Source organism: Rhea americana, unplaced genomic scaffold (assembly GCF_003343005.1).
Source record: "Rhea americana isolate MKP2758 unplaced genomic scaffold, rheAme1 scaffold_4, whole genome shotgun sequence".
Classification (NCBI taxonomy): domain Eukaryota; kingdom Metazoa; phylum Chordata; class Aves; order Rheiformes; family Rheidae; genus Rhea; species Rhea americana.
Window position 1 is genome coordinate 893,154 of NW_028186534.1, and position 25,872 is coordinate 919,025.

Sequence of the window (25,872 nt, forward strand, 5' to 3'; positions counted from 1 at the left end):
AAAAAAAAAAAAAAAGCAATAACCTTTTCTTCAAAAGCAATATTTATCTTGAAAGTGCCCGGTTGCTGTTGTATGGTGAACATTTTGGACCTCGAGGGAGAGTGTATCCATTACTTTCTTGTTTTCCAGGAGTAGCAGTGCTGAAAGTAGAACATTACTCTTGTAAGCTGTCTCTGAATAGATAGGTAGATATGGATGGTGGTAGTATGAGCTTTGGCAGGCGAGCTTTTTCCGAGCCTTWTGTGTTTTTCAGAGCAAGCGAGCGTATGTCTTACTTGAGTAAGAACAATTTCAGGACTGTTATGTAGAGAAAGTATAATACTTAATGACTTAAATTAGGTAAAAATCTATGTAGATGTAGTAGCAAAAGGAGCGATACAAGTCTTGAAGTTTTTSTTTTGTTTTATTTGAGAGCCGTCAGTCCACCTACAGTCTGCCTCCTTGCACAGCGAGGCAGCTGAGGCGGAAGTAATCAAAGCAAACGTTTGGAGCCTGGCATTTAAGAAACCGTGACAAGTTCCTGACAGAGATTGGCTTGCTGGTGGGAGGTCAAAGATAAGGTTGGGTATATAAATGCTGAAAGCTTTTTACTTGTCTTAGGAAGTAGTAGGTACTAATTTGTTGGGTCCTTGTTCTAAAAAGTGGAGTTCATGCATCAAACAGAGACTTCGTTACAAGTATCCCATGCATTAGTCATGAAAATGTATTTGACCAATCTAAATGTTGCATGAATTTATTACCATAATGCAACAGCTCTAGGGGGCCACTCGTTGGGATATAATTTCAGAGAAGAGCTGCTCTAGCATTTGCACATAATGGCTCATTGGTTGTTAGATGTTTCTGGCATAGTGATGCCATGGTGCTGTCTGTAGCCCCRGTGCAGGAATGTGAATATTGCTGTGTCAAGATTATTACTTTTTTTCTATCTATCTTGTCCTGCATGTGCTGTTTAAATAATACATCCTAATTATTACTAGGAATGTAAAGGCAGCTTCCCTTTTGAAAAGGGACAACTTCCAATACAAAGGGTATGTACAGTTCTAAAAGTGGGAGAAAAAAAAATTGTCTAGAAGATGGTGTTAGTTAAGGCAATGTTGCAGCAATTCTAAGAATTTCTCTTGTAAAAATTCTTTAAAGACTATGTTATGTAAAGATGCTAGAAAAAGCTAGAAAGGTCATGAAGACCAGTCTTGTACTAAATGATTATTAGATTAGGTCTTCAAGGGTAAATTTAGTTAACTTCCTGCTGAAGAAAACTTCACAAAACTACAGGCAGTTCTTGGAAGACCCAGGTGGAAAATCTTCTGTCCTAAAAGTCTAGCGGAGAGCATGTAACCAAAGGAGACTGTTTTTGGCTTGTGTTGCTTCTAAACTGTTGATTTTATACACCAATAGTTGGATGGTCTGTAATCCTTCACATTCCTCTTCCAAGTGTGCCCTTCTCGCTAGGGCTTCCTGTAGTGGCCTTCTGATCAACCTATAGAAAACACAAGTTTAAGCAGGTAAATCAGTGCCAGGCTAGCAACAAATCTTAGACTAGTATTTAGACTCATGGTATTAATCTTAAACTCTCAGCCTCGCAGTACATTGCGAATATAAAACTCTTGTGCATCTAGGGAATCCATTACTGATTCTCTGTGTGGACTTTATACCACACAGTGTACTGCAGATTCCAAAGAAATAAAAGATTTTAGCACAATAACATGAATTTGTTCAGATTCTGGCTATCATGTAGGTCTCTTGGGTGCTATGATAATACAAGTACATGGAGAGTTGCATATTTCAGCTGGGTGTAGTTTTTGTCTCTGGCAAAATGAAAAAGGGTGAATATCCATTTTGAGAGGAGTGTTTTTTGGGGAAAAAAACTGATTGATACCTTAATCAAAGATTTAAGACTCTTGGAAGACACACTATACTCACCCCAAAATGCTGCTGATGAAAGGCAGCAATTTTAACAATTTAAAACATTAAAAGGTACAATTATTTATAATTCTACTGTGTGTTTTACATGCCAGTGTTCTGTGGGGTTTGAGGCAGATCATGCTTCAGAAGTCACTCAAAAAACATGACCTCATACAAAACACTTCAATAATAATAAAAATGGTAAAGAATAGCTCAGTAATGTTTTATGTATTTCTTGGCATCCTTTTTAACATACCATACMTTTGACAGTGGTTAGTATATGTAAGAATTTGAGTTCATGAAGACCACAAAGCCCACAAAAATCAGATGAAGTCTTTTTGGTTGAGAAAATCACGTGCTGATAAGTAGAATTAAGTGACCTTTGCTAGAGCCTAGAAATACGCTAAGCTAAATGAAAAATGATACAATATACCATACAAACTCCCCTACCAGACATACATACTTTCCATTTTTTAATTGCTAATGGTAAATTTTATGTTTATAGTAGTTTAAAACCTTTCCTGCCTCCATCAGTGTCTAACAAGCAGTTATGAATTTACTATCCAGAGTGACAGCTCTGCCTCTGAATTGTACATACAGTGTGGACCAGAATATATGGAAAAGCTAACAGATCATGCTTTTACTTTGAGTTGATGCATGGCTGTTGAAGTAGTAATGAGTATTTGAAGGTTTACTTGTACTAGTATAGGACAATGATAGTGTGTTTTTTTGATGTTTARTAACAGTCTTAAGTAGGAACTCAGTTGTTCTGCTGTGCTTTTTCCAGGTCCCTTAAAGCATATTTTACAGATCCTATGGTACCAGGTTATTGCCTTATAAAACAAGATGTATACCTAATGTTTTCAACAAAAGCATCTGGGGCTTGCCTGCTTCCCAACCAAACCCTGAGCCTTCTCATCCTCAGCATGCAGGAAGAGTGACCTGTTGTCCACCTTGCACAGAAAACAGCTCTTGATACCCACTGTCTGCTTGTGTGGCTTTTCACCCTGTAAAGGTAACACCATGATTGCTGCCAGTCCAAATCATGATGCAGATCATGAGTAAACTCGCTGTATTTTACATGTAGCAGAAATTTAARGTACTAGAAGCATCGAAGAGGCTCTGATCACTTAGGTGTATGTGTGTGTACACACTAATAAAAAAAATATATAATTAAAAATACAAATGGTATGTGTGTATGTGAATATATGTCTCTCTCTATAGGCTTTTTTTCCAAGCCAGGGTAAGAATCAGCAAGGTTTATAAACATAATGCATATCAATATCGTGAAATTCTCCCAAGACTCATTGAAAGGAAAAAGTAAGCTTGCACTAGCTCGTAAGCACTTTCACTAGTGGGTGTAACTTTAAGTCATTGATGTTTTGTGTCAAAATAGTAACTTCAAGTTTGAGAAAGTCAAAAGGAAACTTGTTAAAGGAAGGATTTTAAAGTTGATATACTCAATCATATCTTTCTCATTATCGCTTTCCTATCTATTAAATGCCCTATAAATTTGACCGTATTGGAAATCAGATTCTATTAAATGATTATCTAATTTAAGCAGTTCCAGCATTATATTCCACTGACTTTAAGATACAGAATCAAATAGCCTTTTTAATATCATAAAGTGCATGGAACTGGATGAATAACAGATGAAATTTGTACTAAGCTGGTAAAATTCTTGCCTTCACTACTGAATCTTATTAATCGTTAAGGGCAGATAAAAGTTTAAATTAGATTGTAGATGTTTTAGAACACACTCACGTAGATCCTAAAAGATAGACTTTATGAAGAAATTAGCACATGGACATACTATCTGACAAGGTTTTACTAAAGTTATTGAAGATTTGGAGATACAGTGCTARGGAAGGTCTCCAGATGAAGAGGTAATGTGGTAGATCTAACTCGGGTTTCATAACATCTTACTACATGAGAAATCAGCTRAGTGAGTGAGTCTAGGGCTAACCTGAGTGTTACTAACTTTTAGCGTTATTTCCACTGCATCAGATAGAAGGGAGGTTAACTAAAGTGCAAAGATAATTCTTGAGATCCAACTTAATTTTTTCACTGAGGCCCCAACATAAAGACTGGGAATGTGCTAATACAGGTGGTCAAYGGCACAGAGTTGGATATTGGAATAATCAGACCAGAATTAAGATTGAAACATGGTAAAGCAGAAATGGGATATAACTTAGTATTATAGTTTGCAAGGTCATACGTCTAGGGACTAATTAGATTTTTTGCTTTAAGATGGGAAATGAGTTGAAAGTCGCAAGAAAGATGTTGGAGCATTAATAAAAGGAGATTGAGATCAGTTTGTGAGATTTGCTCATATAGAGCAAAACCACTCATATAAAAACCACTGAAATATTCTGTACAGCTCAAGTATTCTTTTTGGAAGAATTATTAATTCAATCCATGACAAATGCAAAGAAGGGCTGTGAGAATTATTGCAAAATTGAGAACTTTTTCTGTGAGGAGACCAAAGAGTGTAGCTTGTTCAATCTAGTGTAACAAAGGCTAGGAATTTGTTGCTTAAAAATCTACCTGGAGAGGGAGAAAAGGAAACCCCAGAATGCTCTGACCACTCCAAATTTGACGGAGGGGAGAAAAAAAAAAAAAAAACCTACTAATCATGAAGTTATAATTTTAGTCATTGGTCCAGAAATCTCCTCTTAGAACCTGCTGTTTCATAAGAACAGTAACAGGTAGGAAAAGTTCCAAGGACAAGCTGCAGTGATTTCGGCATTTTCCACTGGCAAGGGTAACTCAGTTTTTCGGTGTCTCTGAGTATGCAGGTATATATGTTTTTATTTTTCAGTTTGCAACTGTTAGGTTTGCTAGATAACATAGTCTGTTGCAGGAGTGTGAGTGCCATTCTCAAAACTGTGTGCGTTTTAAGCCAAGGTACTTCTTTGAGGTGGGAAAATCACTGTAGGACAGCCTGAGAACTTTTGCTAAAGCACAAGTCTGGGTTCGGACTCGCAACTGCTGACCAGTGTTTCCCCCTCGGCCACGCTCCATCTGCACCGCTGCGGTTCTTCCTGTCAACGTGAGAATGCCATGACATGATGATCCCTGAGGATATTCCCAAGACAATAGGGTGTTATATAGCGATCTCATGTCGCTGGCAATAGCTCTCTTAAGCATGCCTAGCTTTTTTCTTATTCTGTGTAGGTGAAGTTACTCAGATAACTGGATCATCTGTTGATAGATGGTATGTTGTAATTTGTATTTGTGGCATGCAGCTCAAACAGTAGCATCTCCTCATAGTCCTTCATTTCTTGCTGTCATCTTTAGTGCAGTGTTCCCAGTGGCTGCTGTCAGCTCCAAGAAGGAGCAGGTCACTTTGTAATAACTTATATTAGCTCATATTTTCATTTTCCTGTTTTCAGAGTTAAGCATAATCAAATTCTGTGTTCTTGTAACTCTTACTCCATCAGAACGTTGTGGCAATTAAATCAGTGTACGTGAGACATCTCACCGCAAAGACAACTGAGCCTCAGTGATTTTGAGAGGAGTAGGATCACTAAAGTGCAACAGTGTTTCAGAAGTTAGTGGTTTAACTAAGTCAGGTCAAATACGTATAGTAAGTCAATATTCTTGCTTGTCCCACATTTGAGCGCAGATGATTTGCGGATGGATAGTATCTCCTTAGAAAAACTAGACTGGAAAGGGGAAAGATTTCAGTAAAACAAAACAAAACTGATATGATTCTGTCTGGTATAAACTTAACATTCAAATCCGTGTCCCCTCACCTTGTTTCTCGTTATTTTTTTTATGCTAATAAAATCATAACTGTTAGTTAGATATTGCTTTTCCTGGTTTATGTTAATTGTAGTCACAGTTCTGGGAAATTGTATTAGGTTTTATCACAGATGAGTGTTTTCAGATGCAGTTAAATTACATTCTTATTCCAGCTGGGGCATTCTCTTCAGATTTTTATTCATTATCTAATTTTAAAATAATCTGAAATTGCTACRGTGTAGTCCTATATTCCACTACTGTTTCCTTGTGAGACAGTGCCTTGGAAGAAAAAAGTGCTGCAGGTTGATAGCTTAGCGAGAAGTCCATCTTGCCCAAAGCGTAGGACATGATTTAAAGCCTTTACGCCTCCCGGGTACAGCGCAGCAAGTGCTGTCACTTGCATGGGAAGGCTCTATACCTGATCCCTTTCTCATGACAAGAGTGTTAGCTCTGCACATGTGGCAGATTGGATCTCTGTTCGTAAAGTCCCACTGTCSCGTGCTTGTTTGGCCTTGTACTTGGGCAAAAATACCCTCTGTGTTTCTAGCTGTCCCCAGCCAGCCAGAAGCTATCGGAATGGCTGACCTGTAGAAGTTGTAGTCRCAAGAGGTTACAGATTCCAGAAGTGTGTGTAGATTTGGGGGAAGGTTGGACAGCTTCAAGCAAAGAGCAGCCAGTTCATCAGAGGCACAGAGATACCACCTCCGCTATTGGAGTGAGCGTTGTTTGAAGCTGGGAAGGTATTTCAGGAAGAGTGCTCTATGTAYTTGTCCTGTTCTTGAATTTTTTTAGCCTTTATCTGCTACAGTAGCCTGACCTTCGATCTGAGTGCTTCAGTCATTTGTATATTTTTAAGTTGGCCACGTGAAGCGTCTCCAYGGTCCTAGATCTGTGCTGGTTAGATGGTAGGAGGGAAACCCTAGGAGAAAAAGTAAGGGCTGATAGCATAACTTCTAAGAGTCTACGAAGTGCGTGGATAGTTAGCGGGGGATGCCTGAATAATTTGTTTTATTCGTGCTATTAGTATCTTTTATGCAGYGTGCTAAAGCTTGTACCTGAAGGTTTTCAAAGTTCTAGGTTTCCTCAGATTAAGAGAAGGACACTAGGGCAAACACTAAAGGGGAGTAGTGCTCTCTTGGTCTGTCTTGTATTTCTGGCTGCAGTGCCAACGTGTGGTTGTTAACTAAGTGTCGATATAATTGAAACATGGCTGTAATTGGATAAGTATATTTAATGCTAATTCAGTTGATCAGACACTGAATCTAATTTCTGAATTAATATGATCACAATCTTCTGAAGTATTTAATGAATCAGATTCTTGCATAGACATTTTAAAATTACAATGACCTGTGTAAAATTGTTATTAAAGAACACTGAGTTTATTAGAAATTTTATGCTCAGCTTTAACTGAGTAGTTTATTAGAAATTTTATACTGAGCTTTAACTGAGTATATAATTTCTGAAGTCTTTTCATAGCTTTAGAAATTAAAGATCTGCACCTTCACCTGTGGCACTTGGCATGCATTACCAGTGACAACATTTTAATGTTGAAGTTTCCTGTGCCATTAAACAGTGTGCGAGCTACACTCATAAGTTCATTTACAGATGTAGAAATCAAGTGGAGATGCATCTGACAGYGCTTTATGCGGACATTGGTAAAACAACATCATGCACAAGGTCTACTCTACACAGAATGTATCATTCAACTTCTTGCTGTTTAGAGAAGTCCTTTAAGCAAATTTTAAGTTGCTGTTAAGAACTTATTCCCAGAAGTAGATTTCTAGCAAATGAGCTTTTTGTGCTTTGGAATTACACCTCTGCGCCCAGATTATTTCAGTATTAGGAATAACAATATGAAGTTTGTTGACAGAACTTCCAGAGTTTTATTTTAGTGTTATATCAAAGATGTTACAGTAGCTGCACAGGCTACTGTAAGGGCAGTTTAATATTGACGTGTTGTCAGTTAAAAACAGATCCTGGGAAATTCAGTAAATCTTTCTTAAATAATACTTTTGAAATATAGTAAATGTAATATAGTATATTGTAAATGTTAGTCTCAAAATGGACTTGAGAAAGGAAAAAGGTCTTGGACAAGGGAGTTGGACAAGGAATTATTTTGTTCTGCTTTTGCTACCAGTCAAGTTCTTTACAGTGTTGACTGTACGGTTTCAGTCTGCTTCTAAATGAAGTGCATAATGACCATAAAATTTTGAAAATGAGTTCATTTTACAGTTTGAAATTACTTTCTGTAAAATCAAGAACCTGAGCAGATAACATGGAATAGTTTGCCACCTGTTAATTGCAGGTGATCGTTTGCCCCCCTCGGGGAGGTAAGCTGCTGGTGCTGGCCAAGGGGGACCGTCTCAGTGAGACGCAGCTGATGATCACATTTAGATCGCCCACGATTTGTCACTGGCTGCGGCTGGCTGAGGAGGCTCCAAAGCGATATGTTGAACAGAGAGATGTGCTACAAGAGATGGGGTTCAGGAAGCTAATTTTTTTTTTTATTAAAAAATGCTTTTAAAGACTAAGAAGTGTAATTGAGGTGGGGGAACTGGAAGAAAAGAGAATAGCAGAAACATTTTTGGTTTGTTCTCAACTATATAATGATTTAGCAGACTGGCCCTTGACAAATTATCATCATCATCATTATCATTAAACTACTGGATATGACCTCTTTTTAAATGGAATAAATGAAATGAAATTTTTCTAAAGAAATAACTGCATTTGTATTAGTGCTGTCCTAACTTTTCTCTCCATTCACCTGCTATCCTTAACTAATACAGTGTTTAGAGCATAGCAGTTTGGGCTCTCCTAAGTGTGTGCTGTGGGTCATGTATTTTAAGTGGAAGATTCATAGCTATAATTAGGCACTTTTTCGTATATGCTTGCATACCTTAGAAGGAAAGCTGGTTAACCAGAAAAGGTGCTATATGTGTTTTCAAGAATTCATATGTGCTGTTAGGTAGAGATCTGTTTATTTTCGCCACATATTTACGCTATGTTCTGCTCTGTGGGCAAGGAACTTACACAGAGGACTCTGGAAGCTAAAAGTAAGCAAATTTTCCCATCATTTCGATGTTTACAATGTGCTGTAGAGGAGAGCAAGGCTTCTAGTGCTCTCTGTTTGCTCCACTTCCGTGATTTTGCAAAACCTCTTATATGTTGCAGTGCAAATGATGTACCTAGGAATATGAAGGGAGAAAAAGCATAAGAGAAATGCTCCCCCTTCTCAAAAAAACCCCAGCCAGATATCAGAGTTTGAATGTAGCTGAATGTTAGTGCCTCAGCCATCCGACCAAATTCTGCAAGGTCATCTTTGAGCCTTTGCCCTCCTGCCGACAGCCTGATCCAGGGTACCTGAAAACAAAACAGCCCATTAACCACTGTCGTTTCAGGGATCGACTTGCTCTTTGCACATTAAATGAAGATCACATTTTAACAGAAAACAGTTTAAAATGCACGTTTCTAAGTATCCTAGACATGACACCTTATATGTAATTTGAAACAGTAGGTGCCAGCAACAAGCAAGAGCATATTTTGTGAACCTCAATCTAAGACATGTACAAATTTGGAGCCATTACACTTGTTAGACCTCAATAAAAATTATTTATACAGCCACCAGCTGGAAATAGCTTCCAATAACCACATTATTAAATTTTACAAGATACACCAATTCCAGCACTCATTGCACGTTATTACCATTGTATTAGCCAATTAGGTTTTATTTGCTGATGCTCAGGAATGGGTATGTCTATCTTCTTAGCTATAGTTCTGATACTCAACCAGTATACAGTTGAGCTGCTACACATTAAGAATGCCATCTCTGAAATATCGAGGATCAGTCTTTGGAGAGCTGCGCAATGCTGGAGCCTTAGTTGGCTTTATTCTTCCAAACCGATTTAAATAAAAATTGATTTGTTTACTAAGAATCAACTTGCCACATAAGTCTCCTCCTACAAGAAAGCAACTGAATTTCTGGGCTTTCCTTTTGGAAGCAGAACAGGAACTAACTAGGTTGTGGGTGGATGGATGAGTGGATGGTGTGTTTGTGGATTTCATTTGGGAAGAGAGTTGAGCTATTGGAATGCTTCTGAAAACGCCGGCCTCCAAAGCACTTAATTTCTTCCTTGAGGGAGATAAAAAATACGTTCTAATTATGTCCAATTACAACCAAGTTGATACTTAATTTTGTGCCGTACTCACTAGAGTTGCGATAAACCAAGCTTCCTACCGTCATTTAAGCTACCATCTTCGTGGTTTCTGATGCTGAATTCTTAAGAGAAAAATCTCAAACACAAAGAGCTTCTCCAAACCAGAAGCCCCAGCAGTGCTGCAGGAACAGTTGCTCAAAGACAGGAAAAAGATGAAAGCAGATGCTTAGATTGTTTAGGAATTCCTGAAATTGTACTTCTGAAACACTCTTCTCTTCATTGTCAAAGGTAATATGAATCAGCTAATGATAGCTTCTTGCTTAAAATTCAAACACATTGCTTTGCAGTTCATATAAAAGCTTATTAAGAGAAAGGATAGGCTTATTTATGGAATATGTAATAATTGATAAATAGCTATCTCCAGACTTTGTTTTGTTGTTGCATTAGTGGTTAAGAGAAGTTAAATGTGATTTAAGTGACTGTACAATGTGGATAAGCTATTCCATGTGACATGGCAAAATGCTGAAGTGAAGTCAATGGAGAGTAGCAACTGATTAAGATTCCAGGGCATTAGATGATGTAGAATTTAGTCAAAATGCACTGTAAATGTAATGTTTGGTAATCCTGTCAAGGAATACTGAACAATTAGACCCAGGAGACTAAAGATGCTTGAAGGATGGGAAAATAACAGTACTTCCTTTTGTTGGAGTAATGATTGCCCACAGATGATTGTAATTTAATAAGCGCAGASCTAAATGCAACTTCAGCAAACATGGCTAATCATTTAAGCTGGATTTTGGAATACAAACCGGCATTATTCTAACAAAAAAAAGGGGGGGTCCTGTAACATAAGAAGCAGAAGTTTAAACAAAGTAAGGCATATCTTATATTTAGGCTGTAAGAATAAAGGCAAGTGCATGCTATGAATTTGTGTGTGTGTGTGTGTATATATATATGTATATATATATTTTTTTWAAAAAAAAAGGGGGTGATTCTTTTCAGCATATTCTGAGTACAGGAGGAACTTGGAGCTTGTGTCAGGGCTGGAAAGGTATCCAACTACTGGATTTAAAAGATTTGATTAGGTAGAAGATTTTTTTTTTTAAGCAAATGAGGAATGTCAGTTTAATAATATCCCATGTTATCCCATGTTTTCTAAAACCTATGTTAATTTTACAAATTCCATTACATGGGGCTAGGCAAGTAAGAAAGCTCTTAACATACAGGAAGTATGTTTCAGCAGTCTTAAACTAAACTTTGTATAAAAAGTTAGTATTCTGTGAAAAGACATGGTGTATAAACTGAATTGGTTCTATAGCTGGAAAAAATCCAGTGGGATTATGGATTTGTATAGATATATGCATTTTAATAGAGCAATAAAATGCTAATATGAAGCTATTGAAATAATGACAGCTAAGCAGTCAGAAGCGAAAAGATATTCTTGGTATTAGATAAAGGACACGCGTTCTGGCAAGTGGAGTTAGATGAGTCACCCTTGGTTTGGATGTATAAATTTGAACAAATGCCATTTAGTGTTAGTTGTACTCCTAGGATACTTCAGAGTGATTCCACTGATCCTTGATGGATTATGAAGTGCAGAATTAGTAATGAACGTAGGAGCTGGTCTAGCACTCAAATTGAGACGCATATGGGCAAGCTTTTGCAAAGAGAGAAACCTGCAATAATGAATTTAAGAATTAAACTTAGTTTAACCTAGCAAATATACCTTAAATGCTTTTCCCCTATATAACAGGAGTCTAGATAACTGATAAATTTTGGCAGACTCTACTCCACATTGAAGACCAAAATGTCTTCGAAGAGGTGCTGAAAAAAAACCCCTGTGCTGCTGCTGGGAAGACAAAATGGGTCTGTGCTAGATGCTATTCAATCTATTTCTTTCACAGGATTAAACTAAGGTAGGTATATTATTAGTGAGGCTCATCACGAAAGAACATAGATGGCCACTTATTCAGTCCTAAAAATATTTTGAATATAGTAAGATTCCTATGCAAGGGAAGTACAACCAGTAGTTATATCCATGCAGATATGTCTGTGTAAACTATGATCATAAGCTAGACGCAGTTTGTGTGGAAAAGGATGTGTAATATTAAACTTGTAAAGATAGCAATTTTATTGAAATATGAATTTGGAAAAGGCTTCCAAAAATGTATATCCTTAGTACGGTAGTCTTCCTTAGTAGGTTGATAGCACTTGAAAGCATCTTCATGCAAAATATCCAACGTTTAGTCTACTTTAGGGCCATCACAGTCTGCAGTTTAAGAGCTTTTCTGGGCTACACTCAATTTTTTCAAAGGTTGAAAAAAAAAAAAACCTTAATCCATGTATCTTTCTAAGCCAGGTATTTGTTAGTAATGTCTCAGAGAACTAGCACCCTTCAGAGTAGATAAAACCTTGTATCAAAATCTAATAATACTAAGTTTAAAAATAATATAGAAAGAAAAGCAAACGGAACCTCCATGTGGCAGATGCATCATCCTTGGACTGCAAGTTAAGTACTAATATTTGCAGCAGAAAATCAGCAAAAGTCGTCGTGCTTGCAGCAGAACCTAAATCACATACAGGAATGTGTTGGAGGCACAGAGTAATCATTGATGCTTGCTTCTAAAACCTGAGTCATCGGAATACCTTGAGAGAAGTGCTCCTGTGAGCACTGGAAGTGGAAAGCCTGATTTTTAGTGGATTTGTATTTCATGGTTGAGTGACTTAGCTGAATTTATGCTAGTTCTGAATTCAATTCTTAAAGAATTCACGTAAGAGAAAAGATACTACGAATGCTTAAGCTGGAGTTCATACCTTATTATACGCTAGGGCATCCATTCCTTGGTTTCTCTCCAGTGTAGATTTTCTGGTGACTAATGAGGCACAAAACTTGATCAAAGATTTTTCTGCCATTTGGGTAGTTATAACATCTTTCTCGTCCTCATGGAGTCTGAGTTTTAATATGCAGCGGCACATGTGCTGCTCTTTGTCTCAATAATGATCTCTGTTCTTTTGCAGACACCTTTTTCCCTGGGAAATACGGGAATATGAAATGAATAGATTAATAAGATGCTAAAGTATCAGTTGAATTTGCTCAGTTATAACAGCAGACTGGTAACAAGATGATGGCAAAAGGATGATTTCCTGAGAAATGAAATACCCAGTTACTGCTGACCTTTCTGAAACTTCCTAGCCTGTACTATGCAGACAGCAAAGGCTCCACAAAACATACTGCTTCCAATGTGTTACACTTAAAACTAATGACATCCTAAGTGACAAGTGCCCTCTTCCAGTCCCTTCGTACTTGTCTGTCTCTTCAGTATGATATCTGAGAGCTGAGTTTGCTAGACAGTAGTAGTTAGAAATAGGTTTTGTCCGTGCAATCTGCTTTTTGGTTAAACTTAGCGTTTTGGGCTGCTTGTATGTATGTTTCTGATGTCAGTTGGTATTTCTGGATGGAGTAGAAGGCATGCAAAGCTTTACTCTTCCTAGGAGTGGAAACCTCAGTATCACTTAAAAAGATTTATACCATCTTAAACAAAGCTACTTAGCACAAGCTTTACATTTTTATTCTCTCTTCCACCCCCATAACAGTATACGGTAAGGTTTCTAATGCTGTCTGGAGTTTAGAGTCTGAAAAATGAGTTAGAAATTTCTGTACAATAACTACTTCCTACAATAGAAGTTGCTCTGTAAACATGAGCATCATTTAAAAAAAAAAAAAAAAAGAAGAAGGATCAGAGAGAGTGGTGGTCTGACTTCTGGAGGTTTTATAGTTGGTAAGCCCAACCTCTTTATTATAACATTTGTTTCTTCTGCTCTCTTCATGTTTTGTGAGGCTAAAAAAGTCTAAGCTAAAGGACTAAATGTCAGCTCTTGTAAGAGGATTTCAAAAGTGATGTTCCAGGAAAAAAATGTTGGAATTATATGTGCTTTTGTAATCTCCACTTGAAAAAACAAAACTGTGCGTGTAACTATTTGCTTCTTGCAGAAGAGAGACCTGGAGTGGGAGGAATGAGATTGTTGAGGTTCTTGCTCTCTTCTCCATCTCCTTCATCTTGGGGATATTGAAGATGTTTGATCAAATTATGTCTGATGCTGTGTTTTCTGTGGGTACTAAAAAACACAGGATGAAGAATGAGCTTTCTCACATCAGTATATTTCTTTATTCCTTTTTAGAAGTATTGTTTTTATGTAGCGAGTCCATGAGAGTTTGACATTGGATGACTTTATAAAACATTCTACTAATTGGATTTGTTAAAATAAATAAATCAAACGCTAATTGGAACATGCCCTGCCATTATTTTTGCTTACTGAATTAGATATAATGGCATGAAGTCCTTTTTATCATATTTGTGCACTTATTTAAACACCCCCCTGGCACACACTTCTGCAAATTCAATTATATATTCAAAGGAGGCATTCAATTTCTGCAAGGCTGGTTTACATTTAATCCAGGGGCAAGACTCAGTAACTGATGATAGGTCTGTTCAAGATTAATTAGCATCACTCAGATGAGCGGTGGCATTGTTATGAGCCTGCAGTGTAAAACAAGGGATGTTTTATCCTTCCTGCATTGAGCCAGTATTTGCTTCGGAATGACCCTTTCCAGGCAGGGAAGGATTTTTTTTTTTCTTGTTTGAGTTTCATTTTGTGAAAAGGAAGGCTCAACACCACATGCGTTATCTGACACCATCAAAGTCATCGTCATTTCTTTTTGCCCCATTTTAGCAACTCCATTTTTACACTACTAGTTTTTAGCTGATTGATAGATTTCCAAGGTTCRCCTTTGCTTCCTAAGGTCCTCACCCTTGTTAATGACTAATGAAGACAGAGAATTCTGTTTCAGTTATTGTTGAATGTTTTTCTCAAAGCTCCTTTGTGACTCCTTTGTGGCTAAAACTGTAACATGCAAACCAGGTATCTTCAATTCATCATATAGTATCTTTTTCTCTAGATTTGTGATTTTTTTTTTCTGTTTACTAATGAATAGCCCTGTTCTGCTGCCAAGCAGTTACGGTTCGGTGATGGATGATTATGCATTAAGAGGGACCTTACCCTTTCCTCCCCCTCCACCCTTTATTCCAGCATATTTAGATGTAGCTCACGTTTAGATATYCACACAGGTGACATGTTGTCTTAAGAGATTCCAAGTAATAAGCTTGCGCTGACAGTGAAAATAATGTCTGCTGGTTTTAGCCTGCCTTCCTGTTTCGGACTTACTATTCCCACTTAAATGAATGTTAAAATCTATTAATGCCTTTGCAGATTAACCTGAAATTCATTAGTGGAGACAAACTGAATGTCCAAGGATCTTGCTGCTAGATAATTGTGTGGCGCAGAGTGGATCACGCGACGTCATCGTGTTAGCACTGTGAATACCTGCGCAAGGGAAGTGACACTGCTCTTAATTAGACATCAAACGTACCCGTATCCTGTGTTCCCTTGCTGCCTTACTTATGCGCTTACTTTTCTGAGCATCCACTTGAACAAAAGAGCACTTTAATCTAGTGGGGCTACAAAACTCTGCAGAGAAAGCATTATGGTTGGTTCTCCCTCTGCCAGATTCTTCCCTCTCATACCTTTAGGTTATCTTCCTTAAATGCAGGCTGGAGCTTTTAGAGTTTGGTGGTCTTCAGAGTGGTCTGTCTCAGATGCCTTTATCAGAGCTGGTCCCTGCGCGTTTCCCAGTCGTGCGTGCTGCTGGCCCTGGCGAGCCGCCCTGCTGCAGGGTAGRGCGAGTCCTGTTTGGTTGGAAGTGGCACGGTGGCAGAGCTGTCACCGAGACGTGACCTGATAGCAGAGGTGGTGCGATGATGCAACTGAGTGTGGCTTAGCCTGCTGGATTTCTATTTTAGGAAACAGTACGGGAAATAGGTATGACTGGACTCGGAGGCTGCATTTCCAGTTAGGAATAGGCGTTTGCATTTTTGAAAAGCACGGGAGACCCTGAATTCCTGAGCTGAAGTTGGCATGGGATTTTTTAATATTTAATATTTCTGAATATGGCTCAGTGACCTGTGATTGCAGCTGTAATATCTTGTCTCTCTCTTTCTGCAAAAAAGCTGGGACCTGAAACCACGTGCCGACACAAACAAAGAACGCTATTGCCCCAGATTCTGCAATATTCCTGCTGACGGGATTGATTCCTTGTGCTTTCTGAAGTTCCTTTCTTGTTACATGATGTAGTGTGTTCGGTATTAGACTGCGCTAAGAGAAAAGTTGTAGGCTTTCCGCTCACAGTGAGTATGGCTTGCATCAGGAGTCTTTACTTTTAATTTTGCTCTCTTCTGACCCGTATGGTGGCCGAACATAGCCAGAGGCTTTTTTTGTTTTGAGATCCAAGATCCAACCTTTCCGTGCTTCTTGTGCAGCCAGTATGCGTGCCTATGCCTTTAAATTTGACTTGAGCTTTTTCTCCCCATCATAGTTCCCTGCAAATTCACCTTTCCAATTTCCAATTTTGTTGCTTCTGGTAAGTTAATCTTTCTAGTTTATTGCTTGTCACTGAGCATTTGTAGATTCCTCCACTAACTTTTTAGAAATGCAGGGATCTTTCTGCTACTTTCAAGGCTCTTCACAGTTTATCCTTACCTTTCTTAGCCAATCCAAGTATCTTACTACAAGGTCAWCTTTGACTTTCAGATATGGCACTTCCAAGCTTCCTCAGATATCGCATCTTTGTGGGAGAACCTCACGAAGCTTTTGCTGTATTCCCTTCTCAGTTTCTCCTCCTATTTTATCTACTTTCTCATGGGTGAAATAACCTGCTACCTGATGATGGCAAGATAGCAGCAATCATTCTCTCTTAAGTAAGGACTGAACCCCATGTTTTGTTGCCTTCTCTTGTTTGTCTTTGGAGACTTCATAGCAGAACCTTTTTTCTCTGCRTGCACGAGGCTTTTGTAAGTTTGTCTGGCTTGATCCCAGTGTTTATTTACAATCTCTTTTTTACCTAAATGTTGTAAAACAATTAGGGAAACGGCTAATGTGTAGTCCTGCTTATTTCAGCAGCCACGAAAKTTTAATGAGTACAAATATAAGGGAAAAGATCAAAATTTTTAGAAGTATTGAAGCTTCAGAAATACTTGGAGGGAACTCTGCTGAGACAGAGATGGCCAAAGTTGTAGGAGTCATAAAAGCTGCTATAGTCAGATCTATAAAATATATAGAGTCTATCAATTATATATCAAAAGTGAATTGCTATTAATATTTTAGGACAAGCTTCAATTAAACTTCTCTTCAGCAACTTGGTATTTTTGGGTGTCAGGTACTTTATCCTACAAATCCCTCTAGTAAATACTTGATTAARTTTAAGAAATAAGTTGCTTGTGTTAAGTTTTGTAGATCTTACTGGAGAACTAGTTGCAGTTAGAGTACACATAAAGTCCTTTACTAGAATAAGGGCTTGATGAAGATAATGACTGGACGTGTATTTGGGCTTGTTATTTATTAAGCATTCCATGGGRCTGAGACAGGTTTGGGCTTTCTTGGGAGCTAGAGAATCAAAAAGTAGAAGTGAACACTGAAGAAGGCCTAACTGTCGCTGTGTTGGGTGACGCTTATTGCAGAGGAGCCACAGGTCACTTGTGTTCCAGCTGTTTGTTGTGGATGTTCAGAGAGCACAGCCTGTGGGAAGGAGTGAAGAGTCACGGACATCTCTGTGCATCTAATTCTCTGATTAGTGTCAAGAGCAATTGGCAGTTTGGCTGGCAGAACAAGTTAGTGTAGCCTTGAGCACTGCTGAGTCCTTTCAACTCCAGAAGTGTTAGATGTGTCCAGTTGACTTTGGAGGACTAATATCAACGCAGAAAAGTTATCGTTGCTTTTCTGAGAGAGAATACTGCAGCAGTGCAGAGCTGCTGTTGGCGTGGTTAAGGTCTGGGCCCAAGGACCTAGGCTGCCTTTTCTGTGGGTTTGGCAGCCCACCTTGAGCAGAGCTGAAGAGGAATGTGCCAGAGGCAGTGTAGTGGGCGCCAGCATAGGACTGATTGTTCTCCCTAAGACTAATCCCAAGTTGCCTGATTCGTCTGTGTGACACAGGTTTCTAAAATCTGTGCTGTAGTACAGAATTTCTTTCCGTTGTTTGTGGGTTTCTTTTCGAGTCACAAATGCTTGGACAGCTGCCAGATTATTTATGATGCTTAAACACTTCCAAATATGGCAGGAATTGCAGTAGGGAAGATCACTTAGCAGCTTGGGATGTGTGGAATTGCCAYCCCCTTGTTATTCTCTCATAAGTGGAAGGCTTCCAAAAGTGCTTCCAGAGTACTGTAGACCTTGAGGACGAGTCATTGCCACATGAAGCTTCGTTTTGTTATCTGTAGAAGATGACTGAAAGGAAAATTGGACTTTACGGTAGTTGTAACCTAGCCTTGAATAATTCAAGGTTTAAAAGTGAAAAGAAGTGAGGATTTTGCTGTAAGAACAGTAGAAGTGTGATTGCCTGTTCACCGTATGGGTTACTTCCTCCTCCTCCTTGAATATCTGATTTGAAGGTTTCTGTACCTAGGTACCAGTTATTGAGACCTAAACTGAAATATTCTTGTATGTGCTTGTTGTGTGCAACTGTACTGTAAAAGTTTAAGGCAATAGGTTGAATTAAGCTAACTGCTCTAAGGAACAGCAGTGTGTAGGGAAGAAAACAAAGGCTTCCAAAGGATTTAAATGGCAAAAAAGTCAAAAAATATTTTTCAGATAGCTTCAAGACAATTCCTCCCTGCTGCCTAAAGCCTAATATGCTGGAAATTTTTATTACTTTTTTCTTCTTGGAAACTTGGATCCAAAATACTGATGTAAGTGAACTAACATAGTGGGACAAAAATAATTAATAGAAGAATGTGTTCATTTTTCTTGTCTTTAGGTGGTTGTTCGTTTGATGAGCACTACAGTAACTGCGGTTATAGTGTGGCTTTGGGGACCAATGGATTTACCTGGGAGCAAATCAATACCTGGGAAAAGCCAACAATGGATCCTGCTGTTCCAACTGGTAAGTAGGACACCTCAATGATGGGCAGAATTCTTAACAATATTATCATTTGTGAAAATCAGCTATCAGCTCATATGAGGTAGTGTTTTATTCAGTGCTATGAAACTGATTTTTATGTTCAAAATAATCTGACAATAGAATTCATAAATGTGAGATGGCTCTTTACAATATCTGTCACTTGATGTCTTTACTAAATCACTTTATCCTTTACTTCTATTTTATTTCCACATTCAAGAGAGAGAAAATGATTGCTTTAAATAAAATGCTCCAAGGTTTGACCAGCCTTGGCATGTTTCAGGATGAGGGTCACAGAGCTCTTATCTGCAGAGGCAATTTGTCAGGAGGTCAGAAAAAATAAAGCTTTGAGACCTCCAGGAACCCTCTAGTTTGCATTCAGCTCTTAATTGACTGCTTTAAGTTCTAATTCTGAGAAAGACAAGAAAATTTCAGAAGAATAACTTCAGTAACCGATGTTTTATTGTACTGGGATTTCAGATCCCGATGTTTCCATATGTAAGAGAAATATYTCCCGCAGAGGGAGTTACCAGAATATCTAAGTTGCTAACATATATTGAGAACATGCAATGATATAGTCTTTCACAAGGTGTTTGAAATATTCTCTAGAGAACTCCCAGTAATGATTTTTTTTTTTCTGGAAGTTTTGTTTCTTGTAGGAAATTAACACTATGCTGTTATATATGTGGGAATAAATTTTTTTTTCCTTTCTAAATTGCTGTGGAGTGCTCTGCTCACATTGAAAAAAGACTTGTTTTTTTAGAAAGTACACTAAGATTTTCTAAAAATCATAGTTTACCTGCTATATTTACCACCTAAAATAAGAGAGCAAGCTCCGGTAAAGCTATTTGTGTACTGACAAGCAGAACTGACCAGCTACTTAAGATTTTGAGTTCAGTTCTAAGGAAGATGGATTTGTTTCCAGTTAGTGCATTGCACTCTGATGAGCATGAGCTAAGTTGCAGAATTAACATGYGTAATGCTCGACAGGTATTTTTACACATGTAATTCTTGTGGTAAGAGGTGTGAAATTGCACAGTGCCTGTTAAGGACACCGTGTGTATCTGATGGAGTAGCATCTGCCTGTTGTTGCTATTGGTGATGAGCCCACTCTTTGTGCCTGTATATTAAAGTTGTCAATAGAAAGCTAGCATGCAAGGCACCATGCTCACTGCAGTTTCTCCATCAGCAATGGTCAGTTAAGCTTTTCTGTTACAGCTTTGATTGGAAACTGTTCAGACCAAGATCTTTCAAAGTGTGTAAAACCTGGTATCACTCAGTCTGGCCCTGATGTCCTATAGGAAGCTAATTGTGAAAGTTATTAACTACCATTTTTTGGTCTCAGCTGTATTCATTCCAGATGTGTTGCCTTCTTAATGAGGGCATTTTTGTTCCCACAGTACCATAGCGCCCTCCCTTCTGTGTCACGCTCCCTTTTACTAGTATACCTAGCTAGAGAGATAAGACAGATATTTGAATTAACTGATCCCAGAATGATGTGAAGGAGCAAGCACATGCAAGACTGAGGCAAATTGGAAGGCAAGAAATAAATGGAAGGACTTGCGTGGCTTGGTCTGGAGGAGTTCATGTCAACTCCAAATGTTAATGTAAGCCTATCTTCAGACAGCTGGGGACCGTATGAGAGTATATTATTGCCCTAAGCTCACTGGAACCATGGAAAAATGACATATGTGAACAATAGTCTAGCTAGAATGACATGGTTTAAAAAACAAACAAAACAAAAAAACCTCCCAACAACAAAAATGGTACGATGTATTTTTTCGCAAGGCTTTCGGAAATACTCCTACTAACCRAAGAAAATGCAGTGAGGTATGTGGCCTTCCTCTTAGTACTTTCATTTCGTCCTGTAGCACTAGTAATTAAATTCATAGTGATCTCAGAGGAGCTATGAATCTAATAACATTGGGCCTACAGTAAGAAATACGGAAAATTTTCTTTGTGTACTTTGAAAGATGCAACAGGTGAAGCTGCCAACCACCTGGAATATACTGATAAAGAAATATTACCTAAAGAGACTTTAAAGAGTATGAGGGGAAATGACTCAATTCCTCACATTAGCAGGACTGTTCATGTAGAGCAAAAGGCAAAATTGGTAGGTAAAGAGAGGARAGAAGATTGACTGCAGCCAGTACGTACAGATGGCTCCAGTAGCAAGCATGCTTTCAAGAACTGTCCACATTGCACTAACCTTGAAGTAAATTATCGTGATCAATTAGACTGCCTCAAGCTAGCAGAGACTCCAGACCTATTATTGAGAATCTATATTGCTGAACAGAATTTTAATGCATTTTATTTGTATTGGTTACTCACTGAAAATTCGTTTTGTAGGAATAAAAGATATTTACTTAAAACTCATTTAGTGGTAAGGCCAGCTGGATAAACTGGTAAACAGCACGTTCTGCTGCTATAAGCACAGATATCTTTCTRTCGCCCATTGGTGCAGTACTCTAGTTTTAATTTCCATCCTGTTTAGTTTCTCCGCAGCAGCTAAAAGCAGCAGGGTGTACATCCGCAGAGCTGCAGGGTGTAAGAGGTGGTAACAAAGAGATGCTGGTGAGTTAGCTGTCTTCTGGTGGCCAGCCTTAGCCGGGAAAACTTCAGCGTGGAGAGGAGTGATGAGAGGGCAAGGCTGCATAGGGTTCTGAGGAGGTGAGCAGTAATGCACATGTTTTTTAGACAGAACCGTATTTTTCAAGCAGGGAATACAACGAAATACTATGTTGTGGAACCCTGAGTGTGGAAATGGTAAAAAAAAGTAGGTGAATGGGCATTAGATTGGTTTGATAGTAAATAAGTCTGCAGCGCGACCTGCTGGGAGCTGTTGGCAAAGAGCAGGGCCTCCCCCCACCCTGGTCAGCCTACATTAACATTTCCGTTAAAGCTATTTTCTTCTCTAAATGTGTCGGCTTTCATAAGCACCAGCAGGCCCCTTTGAATTAAACCAAGCCACAGAATTCTGTCCTCCTGAATACTAATGATAATATCTAGCACTTCTTACAGTACTTTTCATCGTTAGATCTCAAAGTGTTCTTCAAAGGAGGTCAGTACCATGAATGAGAGCCTGAGTCTGTAGTGCTGTGGAATTGTCTACTAACACACTGCTGCAAAGGTCTCTGCCTAGGGACAACTTTCTGTTCTTGATTTTTTTGAATTAAAAAGCCCTGAACAGAGCAATTAAAATGCTCTATTAGCAATGAAGCTAGTTTATAGACAATTTGTTTTACACCATTTCTAGCAAATAAACTGTTTCTATGAATTCTGTGATTTATTCCTCAGGGCTGGAAACAATGTCAATTRGGGGATTAATAACCAAAGTGTTTGTTGTTTTGAATAAATATTTCAAAAATCAGAAAGAGATGAAAGGTGAGTAACCATTCTACTGACTTTGAGACTCACGTTGCATCTCTTTGCGTAATAGTAGGAGAGATCACAACAGAATATTAACAGGAAGGTGTTTATTTGAGSCTGAATAGCCTCAGTGATGAGTGTTTTCCAACCTCTCGACTACTTTTTCAGTAACCATTTGAGTTACAAAGTTTCTCAGTCCCCATTTTCCCTTCCATAATTTCGTCTCATTACATTTTGCTCCATCTTTTACTAGAGAGAGTAATCAATGACTGCCCTCTTTATAATCTCTTCTACATAGCTGTTAGAGATAAGGATAAGTCTGTAAGGATAACAGAGCACTGGAACAGGTTGCCCTGAGAGGTTATGGAGTCTCCTTCCTTGGAGATACTCAAAAGCCGTCTGTGCGCGATCCTGGGCAGTGTGCTATGGGTGACCCTGCCTGAGCAGGGGGGTTGGTCTAGATGATCTGCAGAGGTCCTTTCCAACCTCAACCGTTCTGTGATTCTGTTGCCTTTCTTGATTCATAATGTCTCATTCCTTTCCCACTACCCCATGCCTTCAATCATTACTTTTTCTTCTTGTCTTTGGGTATTTGTCCAAAACTGTATTACCAAATAGGAATTCAACACTGCATGACAGTGCAGTGCAGTGTTGGCAGGGCAGAAGWCTATAATTCTGTTGTAGAAATTCAAGCCACAGCAAAGAGGTCTTTTCCTGCTGCTCTTTTATTTACATCATGCAGCTTTCATTCCCTTCTGAATTTTTCATAATGTGTCAGCATTTCATAATGTGAGATGGACATTGTCGTTTAGGTTGTGTTGGATTACAGAAGATATTTTCTTGGTGGCAAATACAAAGGCCTGCGTATTTCTTTATTTTTAGAGGCAAATATTTGGTTAGCACAACAAGCAAAGGTTTTGAGTTAAAATGTTAAAACCAGCCAGCCAGAAATAGTGGCTCTTCCTCCCCCCYCTTCTTCATGTTACAACATTGCAGCGCTCCAAGCACTGTGGACCTGTCTGCCCTTGCCGCAGTTGCAAGAATAATGTTCATAATGAAAGTATTTAACATTTTCATGTTCAAAGCGTTTTACCAGCATTTACTAATTAACTCCAATGGAGACCTAGCTAGGGCTGACTAGATTGGAGTAATTACTTTAATTGTATTAAATATGATCCCACTCTGAATACCAAGCTGTTATGCCACGTGCCTTTCTGCAGCAGCGTTCCTCAGTGTTAGATTTACTGTTAACCTCATGGAAAATGTCACTAAGTAGTTTTATGTTTTTTTATGTGTTTATTTCTGTGACATTTTCCAGTAGAAGACAACTAATGTTAAACACTGGCTCTGAAGTCCACTGGCATGCATAATGTGTTTGTGCGTCCTCTGGTTACAGTTGAGCTAAAAGATTTGAACTGTTCTATGTTGCTTCAGAAGACTGTGGTAAGTTAGCATCAAATAGATACTAATTAAACTACTACTGTGTATGAAGCCCTMATGGGAGCTGCAACACTGAGAGGTCAGGTTTATCCTTCAAAGAAGCAGTCAGTATTTGCTGCGTAGTCTTTCCTTACGTGAACTTGGAGAAAGAATCTGTACTTAGTCCTGTTGATGGTGGATATTTTGAGATAGTAGTTGACAAAGTTAAGGCACAAATGGGTGCCAGGTTACTTTCATGTCTGAGCTATGTGGTTCGATGAAGTGAACACAGCTCAAGAACTGGTGAGCGCGTGTAGCTCCTCACTTCCTTCAGTGCATTGCAGTACCTCACTGAAAATCTGTGGCAGRATTTTTCTTCTCTGTTGCGGCAGAGATGAGGGCTGGGGACTTTTCCCTTTTCTAACAGGGTATGTTTGCTGGTTCTAGTGGCTGGAGGACTCTTTGAGCTACTTGCTGAAAGCAAGAACAGAGAAGAGATCATTAGTGTTGCTTCATGAACTACCCATTTAGCAGGTGAATGTCATAGGCATGATGTATATTTGGATACCAGATGGCTAAATTCTGCTTGACTCCACTGAACGGAGYGAAGTTTCGTGTTAGTGTAATGGATCAAATGTTTTCCTGTGTCACCTTCCTCTCTGTGGTGAGTGGCACCATGGAGTTAGCGTGAATGAATAATTAAGAAATAGCTCTTGAGGAAGGTGAGTGATAGCCTTCTGTCTATGCTATGTCTATGCTTAACTTCATTCAGAAGGTCACTGATGTGAAATTAGTGTTAACTTTTGCAAAGAACAGAATGTCTGTGCACAGGTCAAATATTTGTTGTCTCTTTTTCTTCAGGCTGGAATAAGTGCCAACACTTATTCCATGCAACATTTATAAATTTGAAAGGCAATGCAATAAAATTAACATTTTCTTCTGTCTGAGTGTATTAATTCTTGCTTAGAAGAAAATACACCAACAAACTTGTTAAACGAATGAATTAAAATCCAAGTGTGTATATGATGAATCATGATCCAATTTTGTCTGATTTTGTCTGTGATGAAGAAAGAAATTTGGCTCAGCTGTGTATATTATTTTTCCTTAAAAGGGGGGGGGGCAGTTGGGRGAATTACTAAGGATGTAGCAAATATGTTTTTCCCCAGTCTTTCAATTCCATACAAGTACATAGATTAGAATAGATTAGTCTGCAGTTAGGCAATGAACTAAGTTGCTTCTCAGCTTTTAATTCTAAGCAGAATAGGATCCCTGGATGTTTTCCAGTGTGCTTTGGTTTTGGTCTTTATTGTGCAGCTTCATGTCTGTGTTTGGAGCTTTTTATGGTTGCAGTTGTAAATAGTTTTTTCCCACTTTTTTTCTGGAATTTTATCTCTGATTTACACTAACTGGAGTTTTGGGGGTCGATCTCTTACTTTCCCAGTTTTATTTTAGTGGACATACATAGGAATGTTTTGACTATTGGGAAAGTGTGCTGTTTTGGCCTATKTATGAATGTAGGTTTGGGAGAGTTGCATCTTTGCAAGCAATTAGAGAACACTTTTTCTGCACTGTGGTCTTCACTGGCTCTCACTCTATCCAGGAACGTCCCCAAAAGCCATTATTGTAACTGATTCCGTAATTGCTGCTAGAAATGCAGCATTTGACTTTAGTTGTGTCTCAAGAGTGAATTGCCATCCTTATTTTTTTTGACTGTCTCTTATCAGATCTGATTTATCTGCAACTAAATCGTAGCTGGGTTAGAATACAGTCAGCTTCCTCATGCTGGGAAAACCTGCAATGAAAACCATGAACAGTTGTTACTTCTGTTGCACAGAACTGTTTTCAGAAAGGTAACTTCAATGGGATTAGTCTTAAGGGCTATTTATATCAAATGTTTGCTTATGGTCTCGTGTTCCTCTGTTATAACACTGAGTAGTACCTTTGCTGTGCGAGTAGGTGTATTGATTTTAAATGGACTGTATGAGTAGCAATGTGCTATTTGACATGTGCATATGAAGTAAGAAATGTGTAAATTACGAATCCTAAAAGCAAGGCAGAACTCTCCTGTGATGTAAAATGCAAGATACTGACTGTTAATTAAGTGCATTTACCCCTGTCGAGGCTTTTTTGCTGAAGAGTGATTGCATCTCTGTATTTAATATTTTGTCATTCACATTATGAATGTAAAATAGAATTTTTTCTCGGGCATCAGGGAGAGACATCAGCAGAAGCATGTAGCTATATAGATTTAGATGGTACTTTGGTACTGAAGTCAAA

General features: G+C 38.5%; 1 protein-coding gene and 1 long non-coding RNA gene across 2 annotated transcripts in view; one reads left to right on the forward strand and one right to left on the reverse strand.

The window, feature by feature from the left end:
• PTPRT (protein tyrosine phosphatase receptor type T) overlaps nucleotides 1-25,872 on the forward strand; it is a 458,251-nt gene that overhangs the window by 107,234 nt on the left and 325,145 nt on the right. Inside the window, exon 2 of the mRNA XM_085313918.1 lies at nucleotides 18,667-18,792. Within this exon, the coding sequence (XP_085170044.1) occupies nucleotides 18,667-18,792 (126 nt within the window). The remainder of the gene's footprint in view (nucleotides 1-18,666; nucleotides 18,793-25,872) is intronic.
• On the reverse strand, nucleotides 8,606-15,487 carry LOC146590642 (uncharacterized). The gene is made up of 2 exons (XR_014896907.1): nucleotides 15,386-15,487; nucleotides 8,606-9,009 (listed from the first exon to the last, which is right to left on the reverse strand). It is a non-coding gene; the product is annotated as an uncharacterized LOC146590642 (long non-coding RNA).